The sequence below is a fragment of the Crassostrea angulata genome, chromosome 9, assembly GCF_025612915.1.
Source record: "Crassostrea angulata isolate pt1a10 chromosome 9, ASM2561291v2, whole genome shotgun sequence".
Classification (NCBI taxonomy): Eukaryota; Metazoa; Mollusca; class Bivalvia; order Ostreida; family Ostreidae; genus Magallana; species Magallana angulata.
Window position 1 is genome coordinate 12,697,838 of NC_069119.1, and position 20,083 is coordinate 12,717,920.

A 20,083-nucleotide genomic window follows, 5' to 3' on the forward strand; every position below is an offset into this window, starting at 1 on the left:
AAAATATTACGTATATAATGAAAATCATACTAGTAAAACAAAACAAAAAAAAACAATCAGACAGAAAGGGGCATAAGTTGTTATAATAATCAAAATGCCAGCTATGCCCTTATTTATGTATTAACATTTATTTTTATCTCTATTTGGGTCATGTCAGGTTATTAGTGATACTATATTTTTCAGGCGGTGTAAAGTGAATCTGCTACACAATGTTTCGACCCATTCACTTTCAAAAGCAAATAATAATATATTTCGATTAAATCGCATCTTTATTTTAATGAGACAATGTATATATACACATTTTTAATTTTATTTATAAAACAGTGCCTAAACGTTGATTGTTTTGGGTGCATTTCCACCTACAAAAACTTGAAATTTCAACATTTCAGCATAGGGCGCGAAAAGTATGGACACCGGTTTCTACGGGATAACACTAATATCAATTCATTAAATTGGTACACAGTGGTGCAATATTTTACTATATTAAAGAAATATTACACGTGTCATGTAATCAAACTGAATTTCAAATATTTACTGGAACGGTTTGTAGCATGATTGTTTTTATCATATTCTTATTACATCATTTAAAGTAAAATATTATGATAATTTATATGTTATCGTGACTGGATTATGTTGCACTACGTGAAAACACAGAAAAAAAAATGACTTTGATCGACTGACCATCCAAATTGAAATTAAATTTTCATGGAATATTTTGAGAAAGACATTATGATGTTGTGACTATATCAATTTTTTTGTTTACAAGAAAACAGATAATTTTAAAATATTTGGCCGAATCATATACATGTAACATGTATGAATTTTATTTCATTTTTACAGATTTATATAGAACAAATGAAAACGAGTTATGATAAACAATGTCTGATCTTAAAGAACCCAATCCATCCTCAACACCAGAACCATCTAAAGAAACAGCAGGGGTACCACCAGAATGTACACAGAATGCAAGAGACCCACCTCCTGGGAATATAATGGAAACATCAGCAGTGTGTGTAACCGATAAAGCGATTGATGGTATGAAGCTACATGATGACGTCAATGCCAGGAGTCCAAAATCTTCCCCAAAGAGACTGAATAAGCGGGCCAGTAAGCGGTACTGGACAGTCCATTTCTACAACTCCGAGGAGGCCACCTCTAAGCTGACCGGTCTGTCGGTGGCGAACTGTAATCCTACTTCAGAGCATGCAGCGGTCCCAGAGACCAAGGATGTGGGGAAATCAGTGCCAGGAGGTACGCATTGTTATAACTTACATGTATATTGCTAGCTGGTTTTAGTTAGGATATGTAAGGTCAATCGGCAAGGTTATGGTTGATACCGTATTCTAGGGTGTTGTATGGATGTGTTCATTTTATTTTGAAAAGTTAAAGATCTGGTTGGCTTAAGCCGCACCCACCGCATATGAAATATTCTTTATTAATCTTTTAATCATGTGTCTAAGCACAGAGAAAATTGTTATACCATAATTGTATATCAATCATATTACAGACTGAGAAACATGAAACATGTAAACATGATGAAGCTGTCAATAAGTGACACATATTTCTCTAATTTATCAGGGGAAATGCAGCTTGAAACACCACTTTTAGAGCCCACCCCAGAACTGGCCACAATCATACAGATCCCAGAGAGAATGGCCTGTAACTCATGTGTCGTGGAATTCCAAACTCGGGAGGATCAGGTACTTGTGCTGTGAAGAATGAACAATACGCACTGTAAATTCAGGATGATACTGGCATAATACATGATACGCTGCATTGTATTATTTGTAGTTTAGGTTGAAATATTTTTAAAGCTTGATATTGTTAAAAGGAAAAAGTGTGACTGTTTATGTGTGTAAAAAAAGTGTGTTGTAAATGTATAATTTTATTGGCCAAATTGGCATTAGACATGTTAGACAAGTAAAGAATTTAGCTTCCTTGTGTCATGCATTTTGGATACGGATTTTTACTTCATGCATATCAAATATTGAAAAAAAATTGTTGGCTGTATAGTAAGAGATTGTACATGTATTAATTTGGTAGCAAAATTTTATTTTCAATTTTAGAAAGACCATTTTAAATCAGATTGGCATCGCTACAATCTGCAGAGAAAACTCAAAGGAAAGACAACTCTGACTGAAGAAGAATTTGATGATGCATGTGGTGAGTTGACCAAGTATTGAAATTAAATCCTTATAAAAAGATTAAAAAGAATATTCATATTAATAGCACCGCCATCTATTCTATTTTATATAATATCTGAATAATGAAAAAAAGTAAAAACTTATGATGATAATGCTCTGTGTACAAATCCCTCGCAAAATGAATGTAGATTATTTATCTCCCTTCAGTATATGCATTTGAAGAAAGATTTGCAGCATTTCTACATGCCTCTCCTATCAGTTCATGTAAACCCATGACAATAGTGAACTGATCTCCCATGTACTTTGTTCCTTGCTTGTGAAATAAAAGTTGGGTCTAGGGGTCTATATTCCTCCTCAGAAAATTCAAATTTCTTTTATTTACATAGAAAAACTATGGTATATATGCCTCTTACTTGCCTGGCAAACTCAAATAGCCATCAGACTCCCCTGTAAAAAAATTCTAGATCAATGCATGATTATGATAGTGTTTATTATGTCACAATTTACGATCGTATTGTATATCCCTTCACACAGTCTTTTGATTTTTCACCATAACAGGAGGATCGGTGTCCAGTATATCAGGTTCGGACTCAGACTCGGAGACAGAGAATACCCCACCCCCACGACTGCCCCGCCCCTTGCAGCTTCAACAGCAGGACGACGCCCTCAGTAGCTGTGACAGTGAGGGAGAAATAGGTGGAGTATCTGAAGGAGACACCAATGCAGCACTGGACGACTCCGCAAGGAAATATCCTAAAATTTTCTTCCGAAATTCGGAGGGACTGCTGGTTTCTGTCTATAGATGTGTTGTCTATCATAAAAAGGTACTAGCGCAGGTCTGCGTGCCATAAATTGCATTATTTTTAACTCACCTGAGCTGAAAACTTAAGTTAGTTATTCTGATCACCTGTTGTCCATCTATCCATCAGTCTGTCCGTCTGTAAACTTTTTACATTTTGGAAATTAGGTACAAATCATCCTTATGGGAAGGGGATTCTAAATTGTTAAAATAAATGGCAAATCCCTTTTTAAAAGGAATATAATTGCAAAACAGTGAAAATAGGGTGCATGTCTTAAAAAATCTTCTTCTTAAGAACCACCGGACAAGAAATGCCGATATTTACACTAAGCTTGAATATATAGTGAAGATTCTAAGTTGTAAAAATTGTGACTGTCGGACCTATACTGGGGCCCCAAGAGGGGTTCAAAGTTTAACAAAGAAAAATATAGAAAAAATGTTTTAAAGTCTTCCTCTTAAGAACAACATTGCTCTAATTTGTGATATTACTTAGAAAGCATCCTAAAATAAGATAGATTCTACATTGGTAAAATTGTGACCCCTGGATTAATACTGGGTCCTAAGAGGGGTTCAAACTTAAACATAAAAATATATAGGAAAAATGTTTAAAATCTTTTTTTCAAGACCTACAATGCTACAATTTGTGGGATTGCTATGCAAGCATTCTCAAATAATGTAGAGTCTAAATTTTTATTTCTAGGTTAAGGCCCAGAATCAGACTGAATTAATCTCCTTGATCAGAAATATTCCCGAGGAAATGAAGTGGGCGGTGTTAATGTGTGGAGGTGGCCATTTTGCGGGAGCTGTGTTTGATAAGTAAGCATCATTAACCAGTGCTATTTGTGGTGTATAAATATCATAATATGTAGTACATAATGTACCATAGAAAAATGTTGTATTTTATTTCTCAACATATATCTAACTCAGACTTTTAAGAAATTTCTATATCTCAAGATATTCTTATCAAATACATCCAAAGATATCTTGTTCTATATTGCAATATTACAAATTTAAGTTCTAGTGGGTAAAGTAAGAAACATTAATGTTTGTAAATAAACGTTAAGTCTCTTAATTGCCCTTAAAAGCATTTTCATTAGATATTGAATTTCTAAGAATTAAGTTTAAACCATGTCAATGTTATTTGCAATTCATTGATAACAGTGTTGCCCTGCAATATACAGTTTTTACTTCTATTAGGGAAAAACTCGTCCTCCACAAGACATTTCATCGCTATGTGGTCAGAGCCAAAAGAGGGACAGCACAGGGAACCAGGGACAGTCAGGGAAATGCTCCCAAATCTGCAGGGGCCAGCATAAGGAGACACAATGAAGCAGCTCTGAAAGAGGTACCCAAAGGGGCTCAAATATTACATCCTTTATTTACCATATAGTGTCAACTTTAATTGATAAGTAGTTTATATTTTGTAAATCAAATTAGGCTGATATTTGTATACTATACGAAATTGAGCTAAAAAAATTTACAGAGCCTTAGAACTATGACCTAGTAGCTACAATGAATCTATACCGGTTTTTTTTTTTTAGGACATTAAAGCATTGCTAGAATCTTGGAAGTCTGACCTAGCCAGCTGTGATAAGATATTCATCAGAGCTCCTGGAGGCAACAAGAGATTATTTCTGCACGGGAAATCCCCTCCCTTTAACAAGGATGATGAGAGAGTTCGGATGGTTCCTTTCCCGACCCGCAGACCCACGTTAAATGAGGTCAGGAGGGTGTTTGAAATGCTGTCCTCCATCGAGTGTTATGGTAATGGTACAACTTTTCCCTCTCCTTTTGAATGTAATTTGTGTATTAGCTGTTCACTTTCCTTTCATTACCTCAAATTTATTAGCAATGACTTAAACTACATGTATTTGTTTAATTTTAAGCTGATTCATAGCAGAACATGATCTTTTGATCTTTTGATTGATATTGAGGGTCATTTACAATGTATATAATTATGTAACTAACAAAATTATGTAATTCTGAAGGAAATTTTATTACTAACTTGTGACAAAAAGGACCATAGATAGAAATAGATTTGAAAATTGTTTAGGGGATGAATCAGACATACAGGATTTCATACCTATTTCACCACCTGTGACCTTTAACCCCACTCTGGGTCACCTGGAGGTCATAGTTAAAGATCCTCTGAAGGGCAGACAAAGAAGGTTCTCAGGAGAGAGGTCAGGCAGAGAGGCGTCACCATTGGCAAGAGAGAAAGCCAAGGAACGAGTGTTAATACAGGCACAGCAGATCAAGTTAATAGGTTCGTGACTGACGCTAATGGAGAAGCTGATTGTACTGCTCATTCCTATTGATGTATAGGGGCCAGTCTTATTTTGTGGATTGGTCATAATAACATTATATTGAACAAAGATCATGACAGTTATGTTTAATACTTCATCTGAGTTTTGACTTCTTGAGTAAGAAATGCCAATCAAATATATAAAAACTGAAACAAACGTGAACTCTAGTTATACCACAGTAGTTATAATTAACATGCAATTATTTATGTAAGCAGAATGTAAAAACACGAAAGAAAGGATGATTTTTTCTCCAAAAATTATTTGAGTTTTTACCTGCAAATGGCATTAATGTGAATGAATTGGTAACCTTCAAAAAATCTACATGTATATTCTTGTGGTATTCTCAAGTTTGATTTACTGCTTAGGAATGTCAAAAAATTATGTCATGAAATGGATGATACAAGCTAAATATGAGATGTACTTCAGTTATCATGATTATAAAAATTCTGTTTGGTAGAGGATGAAATTCAGGGAGAACACCACCTTTCCTCTTCTGGTGGATCCACCACCAGCAATGCGGATCTTGTGGAATCTATGGAAGCTCTCTCCACTTTGGAGCTACGGGAGTATGAGGCTACAAGAAAACCTAACAGAAAGAAACACAGGAAACGGAGATTGTCAAAACACCAGCAGGAGCCGGACTCAAATCCACTTGGTTTGTTGATTGAATTCTGAAATCAAAATTTGTTTCTTTTGAAAAAGGCCCACCCCTGTACATATAGTGTAATTATGAAGTCATTGACCAGGGGATAGAACATCTATTGAAAAAAATTGAGAAATAAATAGCAATATGATAGAAGACTTGGTTAGATTGGCAGTTTTGTTAATGAATAGACAATATTTATTTGAACCTGTGACAGCTTTTTATTTCATCATAGAGGCATTGCCTGTACCTGAATTAATTGCTTTAATTCTTTGTTGCATGCTTTCAGAAGAAGAAAAATACCATTTAAAGAATTCCCTGTTCACCGCATGCAAGACTGGAGATGTTGATACACTGAGGAACTTACTAGCTGTGTTGTCACAAAATGTTCCAACCCTGGAATCTCCAGAAAAGAAAGCAGACTCCATAGTTTTGGAGAACCAGGACATTTATCTTCAAAATCAGAATGACATAGACAACACATGTATTAAACAGAGTGAAGAAAGTGACAAAATTCCACAAGATGTCAATTTTAAGAGCAAAGAGGAAATATTATCTGATGAACTTTCTTCAATATCCTCAACAGTGCCAGAGACTGAGGTGCTGCTCAGTGATAATCTAGATCAGAAAGATGCTTTGCAGAAGTCTCAAGGAAAAACATCTAGTCGACCCGGATCATTTAAGTCAGACGAACTCTTGTCTCCAGTTGATACCAACGACATGCTCAATGAGCCCATAGGTGACAACAAGTACAGTCTGTTACACATTGCAGCTAAAGAGGGACACAGGAAAGTCATTCGGTTACTTATGGAATGTGGTGCAAATCCAGCAACAAGGTACTTGATGGTTATTATTAAAAGGGAATTTACTTTTACATACATGTATTTATGTCCCATGCAATGATGTTGTGAGGGGTTTAATGTGTTGACACGTCCCTGAATCAGTCAGTCCTGTCTTTCTTGCAATGGGCAACTCCCCTTAAACTGCTGCATGGAAGTCTGTGAAACTTTGTATTGTGAAATTCCTAATTAAACCCAAGGAATTCCTAATAGTATAAAATCATGAAAACACATATCGCGAATTTTAAAAATCTCGCTTTTTTTTTTTTTTGGACAGATGCAAATTATTTGGAATCATGGAAAAACATTTTACGATCGCGATTATATATTCTCATGATTTGATGCAAAATCATTGAATTACAGAATTAACTACTCGCATAAAATAAAGAATCTACAGTACATGTATGAAGGACTTTTTACCAGGACATTCCAATTCCATTATTTTTCTGGACATTTAGGCCATTTTGAAGGTAGAATTTTTAAGTGCAATTTTTACTAAACTGCTGCTCAAAATTTTTTAAAACTGTGTAGGCATTAAGGTTACAATGTGTAGATGTTGATTACCATGGAATTCAGATTCCTTAATTTTTCTTGGAGTTTTGGCCCTTTAGAGTCTCATATTTTTTTTTTTTAAAGTTTAATTTACTAGTTGTGTAGTGATGAATGTTGCTTAAAATATAAAATCCAGGCTTAATGAAAAATTCATACATGGTATAGAAAATGTAGATTAAAATGTTTTGCAAAGCTTTGTATATTTTCTTATACATGTTCTACATGAAAAATAATGATAACAAACTGTCAGCCATGTAAAAAATCCATATGGTGAAAAATAAATTCAAAGCATAGCAACACAGACCTCTAAAAAAATAGCAGTTTGATTAAGTGCCTTTATAGGACAGGAGTAAGCATCCCCTGTCTACCGGTCGTAACCGCCGTGTGCTCATTGTCAAGATCCTGAAAAATGGGAGAAATCGTAGTCCCTCTGACTCAGGTGCATAAATAACGGTTTTACAAGTATGAAAAACATCAGTCAGCATGTGGCTTAAATGAAATATTGTACTTGCTAAAAGGTCATTGTATCGACCATAGAACTTGCGTAAAGATGATTTTGATAAACTTAAGGTTCTTGATATTTATACTTATTTAAGTACATAATCAATCATTTAACTCTAAACAATCAATGTTTATTTTGAAAAACAAAAATCTGTCGGTATTTATTACACTGAGCATTTTTTGCTTTCATCATGTTCATGACTCTGTATGACTTTGTGATTGGCAGAGATAAGTTTGGCCAGACTCCATACAACTTTGCTAAGGATAAAGAATCCAGAAATGAGTTCAGAAAATTCATGGGACAATATCCTGACCGCTATGATTACAAAACAGCTCAGGTTAGTGGGAGAATTTCACACATTTATAAGACCTCCTTTTGTTCATGTGACAGAAGACAAAAGTCTGCAAATGTTAAAAACCAAAAAGTTCAAGCAAAAGTCAAATATTTTGTGTTCATCCTGTTGACATACATATATATATATTGATGATAAAGTGTACATGCAGTACAAAAATTCATGCAAACGTTAATTATTGATTAAAAATAATTTAGACCGTTTCTCTTATATGACTAAAACTTCTGTGTGCATACAATGTACTTGTATATTTGAAACAATTTGATTGAAGCATTCGAGGATTTATAATTTTGATAAATCATGTTTTAATTCAAATACATTGTATACTTTTGTCAGATCCCTAGCGCACTGACAAATGATATGGAACTAGAAAGAAAACAGAAGGCAGCAGAAAAGAAAAAACAACAGAAAAAAGCCAAACAGGAAAGGTTAAAAGTAAGTTAAAGAAGGGAAAGGAAGAATTATAGAAAATGAGTGCATTTCACTTTGAATATAGAGATTTAATGTAACTAGTTGTCATATTTTAATTTTTAGCTCAACTAAGCCAAAGGCTCAAGTGAGCTTTTCTGATCACAATTTGTCTGTTGTCTGTCGTTGTCGTCGTTGGTGTTGATGTTGTAAACTTTTCACATTTTCATCTTATTCTCAAGAACCACTGGGCAGATTTCAACCAAATTTGGCACAAAGCACCACTAGGTGAAGGGGATGCAAGTGTCTTCAAATGAAGGGCCACGCCCTCTTTAAAGGGGAGATAATTGAGAATTATTGAAAATTTGTTGGTAGTTTTCAAAAATCTTCTTCTCAAAAACTATTCGGCCTGAAAAGCTTAAACTTGTGTGGAGGCATCCTCAGGTAGTGCAGATTCAAGTTTGTTCAAATCATGGTCCCCGGGGGTAGGGAGGAGCCACAAGAGGGGGATCAAATTTTACATAGGAATATATAGAGCAAATCTTTAAAAATCTTCTTTTCAAAAACTATCAGGCCAGAAAAGCTCAAATTAAAATAGGAGCATCCTCAGATAGTGTAGATTTAAGTTTGTTCAAATCATAGTCCCTGGTGGTATGGTGGGGCAACAATGGGGGGAATGGATTTTTACATAGGAATATATAGAGAAAATCTTTAAAAATCTTCTTCTCAAAACTATTAGGCCAGGAAAGCTCATATTAAAATGGAAGCATCCTCAGGTAGTGTAGATTCAAGTTTGTCCAAATCATGGTCCCTGTGGGTAGGGTGGGGCCACAATGGGGGGATCAAGTTTTACATAGGAATATATAGAGAAAATCTTTAAAAATCTTCTTCTCAAAAACTATTAGGCCAGAAAAGTTCAAATTAAAATGGAAACATCCCCAGATAGTGTAGATTCAAGTTTTTATCAAATCATAGTCCCTGGGGGTAGGGTGGGGCAACAATTGGGGGATCATGTTTTACAAAGGAATATATCTTTAAAAATCTTCTTCTCAAAAACTATTAGGCCAGGAAAGCTCAAATTTGAGTGGAAGCATTTTCAGATAGTGTAGATTCAAGTTTGTTCAAATCATAGTCCCTGGTGGTATGGTGGGGCAACAATGGGGGGATCAAGTTTTACATAGAAATATATAGAGAAAATATTTAAAAATCTTGTCCTCAAAAACTATTAGGCCAGGAAAGCTCAAATTTGAGTGGAATCATCCTCAGATAGTGTAGGTTCAAGTTTGTTCAAATCATAGTCCCTGGGGGTAGGGTGGGGCCACAATTGGGGGATAAATTTTTATACAGGAATATATAGAGAAAATCTTTTTTTAAAAATCTTTTAAAAACTATTAAGCCAAGAAAGCTCAAATTGGCGTGTTACCATCCTCAGATAATGTAAATTCAAGTTTGTTCAAATCATGGTCCCTGGGGGTAGGGCGGGGCCACAATTGGGGATTAATTTTTATATATAGAGAAAATCTTTAAAAATCTTCTTCTCAAAACTATTAGGCCAGGGAAGCCCAAATTAGAGTGGAAGCATCCTCAGATAGTGTAGATTCAAGTTTATTCAAATTATTGTCCCTGGGGGTAGGGTGGGGCCACAATGGAGGATCAAGTTTTTATAGGAATTTATAGAGAAAATCGTTAAAAATCTTGTTCTCAAAAACTATTAGGCCAGGAGAGCTCACATTTGAGTGGAATCATCCTCAGATAGTGTAGATTCAAGTTTGTTCAAATCATAGTCCCTGGGGGTAGGGTGGGGCCACAATGGGGGGATCAAGTTTTACATAGGAATATATAGAGAAAATCTTTAAAAATCTTGTCCTCAAAAACTATTAGGCCAGGAAAGCTCAAATTTGAGTGGAAGCATCCTCAGATAGTGTAGGTTCAAGTTTGTTCAAATCATGGTCCCGGGGGTAGGGTGGGGCCACAATGGGGGATGAATTTTTACATTGGAATATGTAGAGAAAATCTTTAAAATTCTTGTTCTCAAAAACTATTAGGCCAGAAAAGCTTAAACTTGTGTAGAGGCATCCTTGGGTAGTGTAAATTCAAGTTTGCAAAATCACAGTCCCTAGTGGTAGGGCGGGGCCGTGATGGCGGTTTGAATTTTTACAGAGGAATATACAGAGAAAATCTTTAAAAATAATCTGGGAAAGTTTTCGGTCCAAAACTCAGTACTTAATGTGAAGGACAGGTTATGCAGATTTAAGTTTGATGAAACCATGATTCCCTAAAGAAAAGTAGGGCCACAAACTGGGGGGGGGTATATAGGAATAGAGAAAAATCTTCTTACAGGTACAACAACAAAAGGGGCTTGGTATTTACCCCCCCAAAAAAGAGGTTGATAAAAATTGGCAGATTTTCAATTTTTTTTAGCAAGATTTACTGTATTTAGTTGTCAAGACATTTTGATACTGTAATGCTAATTTGATCAGAATTAAGGCAATTGTTGCTCAAGTGAGTGATGTGGCCCCTGGGCCTATTGTTTTTGTTTTAACCTGATTTTGACAAAGCACAACCATGTTGGGCTTTTAATCATACATTTTATTCCCAAAGAAAATTCACAAAGAATTTTTTTTTTCTTTCTAAAATAATTTTTTCAGATTATTAAGCCTTTTTTTTTTTTTATAGTTTTCATTGATTAACAAAATTTTGATTGCATATAAATACTAGTATGTTAAAACCACTTCATAATTATTCAAGAAAACATGTTTATGAATTTTAAAGGAGAGAAGAGAAGAAGATGCTGTGAAAGAAGCTGAAGAAAAAGAGAAGAAAAGATTTCTTGCTCTGTCTGACAGGGAAAAGGTCAGAAGATGTTTTGATGAATAGCTCTGTGGAGAGAGAGAGAGAGAGAGAGAGAGAGAGAGAGAGAGAGAGAGAGAGAGAGAGAGAGAGAGAAATTTTTAATGTAAGTTGTTATCATCAAAAGTGAAGAGAATAAAGTTTTGGCTGCCATTCAATTCATTAGACATTGATGTACATGGGGGAAACATTAAAAGATAGATTTGTTCTAAAAACCACATTTATTCTAGCGATAAAATCTTGTGTATTCGTGTCCCTTTTATCCCTATTCTGAACAGATCAAAGCTAATGTTGGAAGTTACAACTCAATTCAAAAGCATTCAACTTTGAAAATGATATTTAAAGGTATTGATTATAGAAGTTAAATAGGTACCCAAAAGTGTATGTCACAACATGTTTTGGCTATTGCCTAAAAATCTCATGATGGCCTTGATAGTTAAAGCGTATGTAACTTAGAATGTTTAATATTATAATTGCAAAAATTGTCTTGGATGACTTACTGATAAAACAAAATCACCAGTTTCTTTATTGGCTTTGAAATAACCATGTCATGTTAAAATATAGAACCATGCATTCCCCCAGTAGGACAAAAGAGAGAGATTAACGTTAACATCTTTCTGTTGCAAAATTTTTTTCTATTCTTTTATTGAACATTACTGCCAGTGCCTTTAATCAGTAAAGCAACTATGACAAAATTCTATTATTGATCTTTTCAGAGGGCATTAGCGGCAGAGAAAAGATTGTTAAAAAACTTAGAAGAGACTGGACAGAATACACCAGTAATGAGGTAACATTGATTTCAATAAAAAAGCAAAACAGTAAAACATAGTTACAGTAAACTCGCTTATAAAAACTCACCAATGGAAATCTGAAGACAGTTTCATTTCTCATTCCTTTGAGCAAAACATGTATGTTATAATCTTTTTTGCAAAAGGGGGCTAATTCTAAATCGAAAATTTTTTGCCTTTAAATGGATTTAATTTAAAAGAAACGATGCCTCATTTGAAAGGGAGGTTCTGGCCCCGGGGCCATCAAACTTAGACGAGCTCACTCTTGACTTTTGATCTCAGTCTCACTTTTCCACTATATGTTCCTTTTTGTAAAAGTGAGACTTAGATCAAAAGTAAGCTGGTGTAAGTTTTATGGCCCCAGGGCCTGTTCTTGATAGGCCCTGGCATGGTAAAGAGCCCCCACTGCTACATGGCCCTTAAGGGCCGAAGTGTAGGTCTAGATTTCAAAATGTTTGCTGGGTATTTATGATGTTTTATCATGAGAATCTGAAGTGTTTTTAAAGAAATAGATCATTAAAGATGAAGATTACACCTCTTGGCTATTTTTGGCAGTTACATGTTGAGTAACCATAGCGTATCCAGACAAAATATGTCATTTGAATTTTTCAAATCATGTCCTGGTTTTAAACAAACGGTTTATTTAATTGGTTTTAATTATAGAACACATCTGAACGCCAAGTAAAATTTATTTGCAGTGTACTACTTGGTAGATTTTTGTTGACAAATTAAGGAAATAGATATTATGAAGATATAATGAAGCCACTGTAATGGAAAAAGAAATGCACTAATGCCATATCTCAATTTAATGAAATAAAGCGACAAAAGAACCTCAAAAATATCTCATAAAAATGCACTCAATGTTTTTTTTAAATTTTATTTTAGTACTACATTAAAGTGATCTATTTTAAAAAAAACAGTCATAAAAATGCACTTTTTATCATTTCATTCTTTTTTATAAAGAGTAACGAATCATGCCAAGTACAGATGTATGAATTCACGAAAATCAAAAACAAAATTATACATTTTACAATTTTAAATTCACTCAGTTCAACACATTTCTGTGGTCAGCACTCGTCATCCTCCTTTACAAGAACAGTAACTATGTATGTAGAATGAATCGAATTCCAATGGAGGGTATGATCTAAATGTTTCGTCCACAACTAGAATATTGAGCAATGCAAATTCTTGTCGACAGGTTTGGCAGTTTCCCCCGGATCTAAAAATAGAAATATTCAATCAGTATTGAAGAAAAAAATCTAAAAAATTTTAAAACAACTATTGTGAAATCTCAAAACCAACAAAAGTCATCTCACTGTATAAATGTTTGAAACCCAAAATGTTTTTTAATTGAACGACAGGTTTTAAAAGATTCTGATTAATAAACATAGAACAAATAATAACGTAGTGTTTATAATGTATTGAAGAACTAGATGATATTCCGCGCAAGCGGGGGATTTGAGACTTTATACATTACAATGGTACAATGCTTGATATGCAGAACCATCTTTTTTGTTCCGTTTAGTATATACTGTGACCAAATTTTTCCTTAGTTGCTTTCTTAACGTATTCTTTAAAGTTGAAATTAAAAACAGCAGGGCTGGATATTTAGGGGTGCGGGCAGGGATGAAAATTCTAAACTGATCAACATGTTTATACGTGTACCTGGCCTTAATACCTCAGACTATTATTTTTGTCACTACATAAATAAGAATTTCAGATAAAAGATTGTTTTGAAGAAAGAAAAAAACCAAAACATTTTGCCCCCCCTTTCAAATTCCCTGTTTTATGCATATATAGACGTAGAACACGATATGATCAATGTTTACAAATTAATGAATGATGTTTACTACCAATCTGTTGTATTAAAAACAGTACGTTTAAGAAGAAAAAAAACCCGCTAGTGTTACTATGCATATTTATTTGCATATTTTAGATCAGAGTTGTCAGATATAAGGTATTTGCTCAATGGTTAACTCGCCCTTCACTTTCTGCCGTGGCGTTAATTAGTCTTACTGCGTTCCTCGGCACCCGTACTGGAAAGTTCTTTCCATGAAAACTTAAATCGTATCAAATTAATCCATTTTGTTTATTAAGGTTTTATTTTATGAACAATAGATTGCCGATCAAAGTTATCAGCCTGACGTCATGCATGACGATGTCCTATCAACCCGCGTCCTCGATAACCTCGTTCTGGAAATTTCTATGTGATTTTCTCACCAGATGTCGTGCTTCGCAAGCGTCTATCCATCAAAACTAAAATTGCGCATTCAAGATCTTAATTTTAATGTATACCCTAAGTAAGTCTCCAGTACAAATATTCACTCTTTTAGTGATCATTCAATAATATTTCACTGCAAGCATAATTATATTTTGATGCAAACTCCAACTGACTTGGATCCTCAATATTGATAGATGTTATATGCTCAACCAAAAATCATCGGTATACTAGTATTATAAAATTTACTAATGATGTTCAAGATATATTTCCTGTGGATTTTGTGGTGAGATTTAATATTTCATAACTTGCTCCTATCTTCTATCCCGAAGACATGGGAATGTGGTAAAAGAGCTCATGCAAACAAATACATAATATGATGAAAAATAAAGAGAAAACAAAACTATCTGACTTTGCATAAATATTTGTTTTAAAATTACAAATAAACCATCCCCGTTTTGTTTATTAAAACCTTCCTCATTGGTATATCCAACGAAACATTATGAACAATTTTATATTAAAATTCCATATCATAAGACTGTTAAGACTGTTGAACATCTCCAAGTTTTTTTAGCATGCTATAGAACAAGTCATATAAATGTATCACGTATGACCAAGAATGCTTAAAAACAAGAACTATAAAATAGACATTTTGTTTTATTACATGTGCTAGAACATGCTTTTAGTTGATGTCTTACATGAATCATTGCCTGCGAATCTCTCCACATTACATTTTAATTTAAAAAGTTTTATGTAAATCGGTGTAAGAAAAAAAATATTGAATGGTGACTGAAAATATATACTATGAATTAAATTTTTTATTTCAAATTGCTTGCAATTTTTTTTCAAACTGCAACTGAATTTTTCAGAATATAATGAATAGTGCAATGCGTTATTGTACGAACAAAAATATAGCTAATGTGAATTGCAGTATGATTAGTCTTCATTTATTTTTTTGATGATGTTTTTTTTTTCAAGTCTTTTAAGATGTATTGAAAGAAATCGACGATGACGAACATGTTTTTACTGCAAAATAATTGCCTTAAATCGATTATTTGACAAAAAGAAATGGGCTACATTTGAAGTTTATATTTTAAAAAAAATAGGTCGATGCCATTTTTATTTAAAAAAAATTAAAATAGCCTATTACATAAAAAGAAATGTATTTTTGTAGGTAATAACTGTTGACATGCTCTTCCTCCATGAAAACTTTTAAGTTTTAATGGGATTGAAAAGAACATAAAAAAGTGTATTTTTGTGAAAGCTTAAACACAGCATTTTAAGGTGCTGATATTTATGTTACCGTCGCAAATATTTTCCCTAATTGAAATTCTGAAGGGCATACACATTCATTTTTTTTTCCAAGTTATGATAATGTCGCCAAAATGTTTATTGCATAAGCTTTTTGTTTGGCTTGCAACATCATAAATGTATATGTTAGAAATACAAAATTAAAGGAATATGATTTTCTTTAACATAAACAATAGAAATTGCGATGTTAAAAAAGTTAAATAGATTTTGATTAGAATTTGATTAATTCAGTTATTAATGAGTATATCTTCTGACAAGTTCTTTGAACTTTATAACATTCCTCTTTTCTACTCACTGGCATAATCCTCTAGGTATGAACTGGTACATGGGGTCTGGCTTCATATCGGGAAAGTGAACAATGATTCGTCTTGTCCCGTTGGTGTTTGTCAGATATTCGGGACACATTGCAGAAATTGACCTGTATATGAAAATACATTTGACGATAAGTTTCTGCAGCTTGATCGAGTTATTCAGTCTTTAATATACATGTATAGATATATAAATTATGAAAAAAAACACGTTTTGAGGAATATTAATTTATTTTTTTTTGGGGGGGATTTCAATGTTGACTATAAGAATGATATTTTAAAGACTTTTCAAAAGAACTTCAATAAAGGTACAATACCGGTACAATGTAAAACTACATGTAAGTACTATGTGTGCTTTGAGAAATACATGTATAAGTGCACTTACGTCGGACAACAAACATCCCCGTCGGTTAAACTCGAATGACCGTAGCCACATGTTTGTCTCTTCCGTTTCCAAGACTTCGGCTTCCTTAATGACGCTTTATATCCCTCATATATTTGACATCTTCTCTCTGTGTACTTTTTCGTTTTTATCAGATTTATCTTTATTTCTTCTTTTGTGAAGAATAAACCTATGTGAAATACATGTTTAAAGAGTATTATTTATTTACTCTTATCCACAAGGATAACTTTTTAGAATTATAGTTTTTTATTTTATTTTTTTTTTCTTAAGAAAGAAGTCTTTTCACACGCGTTATCAGACATATCAGACATACTTCTGAGAAAAAGAAATTTATGTTTTTACATTGTCAAACATATCATATATCCAAATGATGGTAACAGTTTAATCAAATTTGATTATCTAGTTTTTACATCAAGGTTAGGTCAAGGTCTCTACCTTCTTCTGTACGTAAAGTGTGATAAAAAGTAACAGTATTTATCTGCAAATATGTAATCATCTGTTTAAAACATAAGATTTTTATTCTTCAATGAAATAATGGAATAACAGAATGTCTAGCATCTTATACTACTAAATTGAATTAGCCCTCATTTTTTATAATTTTAAAGATATTTTGATTTTTTTCTCCTAAGCCTACAATTGTAATTTTTTCTACTTTTTTTTTTTTTTACATATTATGAAGATTCCACATAAAGATATAAATTGACAAAAAAACCTTTAGTAAGAGAAAAAAATCTGATTTTAGTCATTTTTTTCTACACAAATCTATTAATAGTATATACCCTTAAAAAGCTCATGAAGATGAATTTTTTTTAGACAAAGTATGTTTTAAAAACTTGTCTTGGAGCCCTAGTATCTTATCATAAGTTCACATAAGTTTACAAAAAAATCCAAAATTAATAGTTTTGTTTTTTTTCTTTAAATAAAATAATGAATCCACAGCAATTTTGAATTGAAAAAAGTGATATTTTCCTGACCCAAATTTTTGCTAAAACAAATCCTTGTAAGATTCTAAACTTTGAGTATAAGACTCTTCCCTTAAGTTTAATGTTGTCTTTTAAATGCATCCGAACATAGGAAAACGTCAAATTGATATAAAGTAGAATTCATTCATATCTACCTTACATTCATCGTCGCTTTACTTAGATAATAAAATACCCTTGCAAACTGACCTCTATACAAACTTTGAATCCTCTCGTACGGAACTCCAGCGCATTTTCCCGCCATGCAGAAAGGACTTATCTCATTTTTCGAGCCAGAGTTTTCTAATTGCTCCCCAATATGTTCAAGAGTGTTTTGCGAGCAAACTGTAGCAAAACAAAACAAAAACCCAATGCATGTTTCAGCCTTCATTTTGTCGTTGTAGAAATATTATTCTTCACCAAATGGTTGTTTCATGCAAACGATGTCGTTAAATCCAGCGCTCTTTTCTTTCCACGACTGTGACTGTGGCGTATTTATATGGGGGTCGTCATGCTCGGAAATACAAACTTAAATCTGACCTCACTCTATCATTTTTTGCGCAGGGCTAATGAAATTCGTACTTTGGTTTACTTATTTTTTGTTTTATTGAGCTACCAAGGTTTTTAAACTTGTACCAAGACGGTAGTTCCGGGTTCGAAAGGTGATATATCCTGTAACAAAACCGCTCAGATGTTATCACTATCCTTAAAAGCACCCAGGTGTAAATGTGGGTTTTTTTTAATGCCACCCCCGACTTTAAACTTGCCCAAAAAGCCGGGTATTGTCTACATTGTTAATTTTTACGTCAAAGCCTTGAAATAGATGTTAATGATAACTTGATGGAAATTCTGATTTTTCTAACCAATCAGAATTTGAAAACACTTGTAGGAGTCGTATGACCGGTATGAAATTATTGCAGCATAAAATAAAAGGGATGAATGCTTACAAAAATATTGACAATAATCACTAAGTTATGCCCTTGGTCTCTTTTCAACTTCAATTATGCAGGATTGACACCGGGTTTTTTTTTTTTTTTTTGGTTTTTTTTTTGAAGAATTAAGTTTGTCATTAACAGAAACAGAACTTTGCTGAAAGTTTGATTTAATCATGTTTAATTTTACTGCAAAGGTTTAATTTATCCAAATTTTTGGGAAAGCAGCATTTACACACTCACTTGTTTGGAATTATTGTTGTTCATATATATCTTGGATTAACCAAGCTCTGATTTAGCAATTTGGACGTTACTCAACATGGATTTATGTCTAATACGACAAATATGTTTCTAATTTTCATCAATTATATCTAATGCTCAAGCATATCATTTTGGTTGCTGTTGTTATACGGCATACAAGACAAAAAGTAATGTGAGTCATTGATTTTATATTTGACTTAAGACAAGTGTTTTAGGAATTTAAACTCCATGATTTAGAAATACTTTTACATATAAACCTATAGATTACTAATATATTTAATATTTAGCCTTCCTTTAGAGAATCAGTATCCACACAAGAATACTTCTCTTACTGTTCTATCAATTACTTTTGTCATTTTTTTAAAACGTGATTTCAAATAAATATCAAAGTACTGAAGAACTGACGGAAGTTGATTTTGTCGATGTTTATTTATTTTAAAATCAATGATATGTTATTTTGCATGACAAGTACATGTATACGTATTTTCTAATTTGAATTATGCATATTTTTATAATATGAATTTTTGAACTTTTTCGACTAGAATGTCGAGAAACCTCCGTATGAATCATATTAAATAATATTTAAAGATAAAATTAATTCAATCAAACTATGTATCAGTGGTAGAAATATTTCTCGAAAATTGTATGGATCCAAGCAATTATTTTATATTGAACTCTAGTCTCGTTAAACCAAACGCTCGGCTGACACCGTAAATCTCCGACAAGGGTTTACGGAGACAGCCGAGCGTCGAGTTAAACGAGACTATATTGAACTCTGGCGTAGGATTACATATGACTACAAAAAATATTTAAATTGTTCGTACCATTTAAAATCTGACTATTTTTAAGGTATTTGTAAATACGTTTCCTTGGAAAACAATGCTTTAGCATACATTACATCGATTATTATTCAATTATTTTCAAGAACTAAGTCTTGTCAGGAGCAATGATTTGTGCTGGGGTCCAAACACTGTTTCACTTTCGGTTTGTCCGAGTGACTGCATAGGAGAGTTGATTAAAAATCAACTCCCAATAATGTGTCGACATGACCTATTTGTGTATTGTGTAACACAATGGTCTATAAATTACACTTTTACTGCCTTAGAAAGCATCTACTTTACGACTTAAACTAGAACTTTAATTTTAATACAGTGTGCCTAATCGTTATTCTTCGCATTATACTAATAAATTATTTGATTATTTTCAGTCGGTGTTTCCAGTGTGGTTCAGACATGACGGGAAAGGTTCCTTTTGAATATTCGGATTTCAAATTCTGTTCCCCAAAGTGTTTAAAACAGCATCGAATGGTCAAAACATAAATTACAATTCAATATATAAGATCCTTATAGAATATTTTATGGAACATATTTATTTAAAAATTTATGATTTATAAATAAGTCGCAATATAAACCAATAAAATGTGACATATTTCCGGTTTCCTGAGTTTGTTTTGAAAGCAGGATGTCATGAGGATTGTATTAGTGCTAACAACTATATTCTCATCCTTT

General features: G+C 33.2%; 2 protein-coding genes across 3 annotated transcripts; one reads left to right on the forward strand and one right to left on the reverse strand.

Moving 5' to 3' along the window:
- Positions 1–423: 423 nt before the first annotated feature.
- LOC128163173 (ankyrin repeat and zinc finger domain-containing protein 1-like) lies at positions 424–20,047 on the forward strand. Of its 2 annotated transcripts, XM_052826701.1 has the most exons (16): positions 424–542; positions 841–1,251; positions 1,579–1,700; positions 2,067–2,163; positions 2,703–2,968; positions 3,644–3,759; positions 4,141–4,288; positions 4,485–4,707; positions 4,997–5,209; positions 5,707–5,904; positions 6,182–6,728; positions 8,011–8,122; positions 8,474–8,572; positions 11,318–11,398; positions 12,112–12,182; positions 19,783–20,047. In XM_052826701.1, exons 2-16 carry the CDS (start codon positions 879–881, stop codon positions 19,892–19,894), a joined length of 2,778 nt encoding a protein of 925 aa, XP_052682661.1. In that variant the 5' UTR covers positions 424–542; positions 841–878; the 3' UTR covers positions 19,895–20,047. The 2 variants fall into 2 exon arrangements, 1 of the variants encoding a protein (XP_052682661.1); XR_008240771.1 differs by lacking the exons at positions 12,112–12,182; positions 19,783–20,047 and adding an exon at positions 7,095–7,201.
- LOC128163175 (uncharacterized) lies at positions 13,096–18,037 on the reverse strand. The gene is made up of 4 exons (XM_052826704.1): positions 17,593–18,037; positions 16,406–16,592; positions 16,008–16,130; positions 13,096–13,402 (listed from the first exon to the last, which is right to left on the reverse strand). The coding sequence occupies exons 1-4, from the start codon at positions 17,771–17,773 to the stop codon at positions 13,261–13,263; spliced, it is 633 nt and encodes a 210-aa protein (XP_052682664.1). The 5' UTR covers positions 17,774–18,037; the 3' UTR covers positions 13,096–13,260.
- Positions 20,048–20,083: the final 36 nt, after the last annotated feature.

Coding starts and splice junctions, on each gene's coding strand:
- LOC128163173 (XM_052826701.1), top strand. CDS start 879: ATGTCTGATCTTAAAGAACCCAATCCATCCTCAACACCAGAACCATCT. Junction 4,289..4,484: donor ATGAAGCAGCTCTGAAAGAG/GTACCCAAAGGG, acceptor TTTTTTTTTTAG/GACATTAAAGCATTGCTAGA. Junction 8,573..11,317: donor CCAAACAGGAAAGGTTAAAA/GTAAGTTAAAGA, acceptor TGAATTTTAAAG/GAGAGAAGAGAAGAAGATGC.
- LOC128163175 (XM_052826704.1), bottom strand. CDS start 17,773: ATGAAGGCTGAAACATGCATTGGGTTTTTGTTTTGTTTTGCTACAGTT. Junction 16,131..16,405: donor GGGGATGTTTGTTGTCCGAC/GTAAGTGCACTT, acceptor TTTCATATACAG/GTCAATTTCTGCAATGTGTC. Junction 13,403..16,007: donor ATACCTAGAGGATTATGCCA/GTGAGTAGAAAA, acceptor TTCTATTTTTAG/ATCCGGGGGAAACTGCCAAA.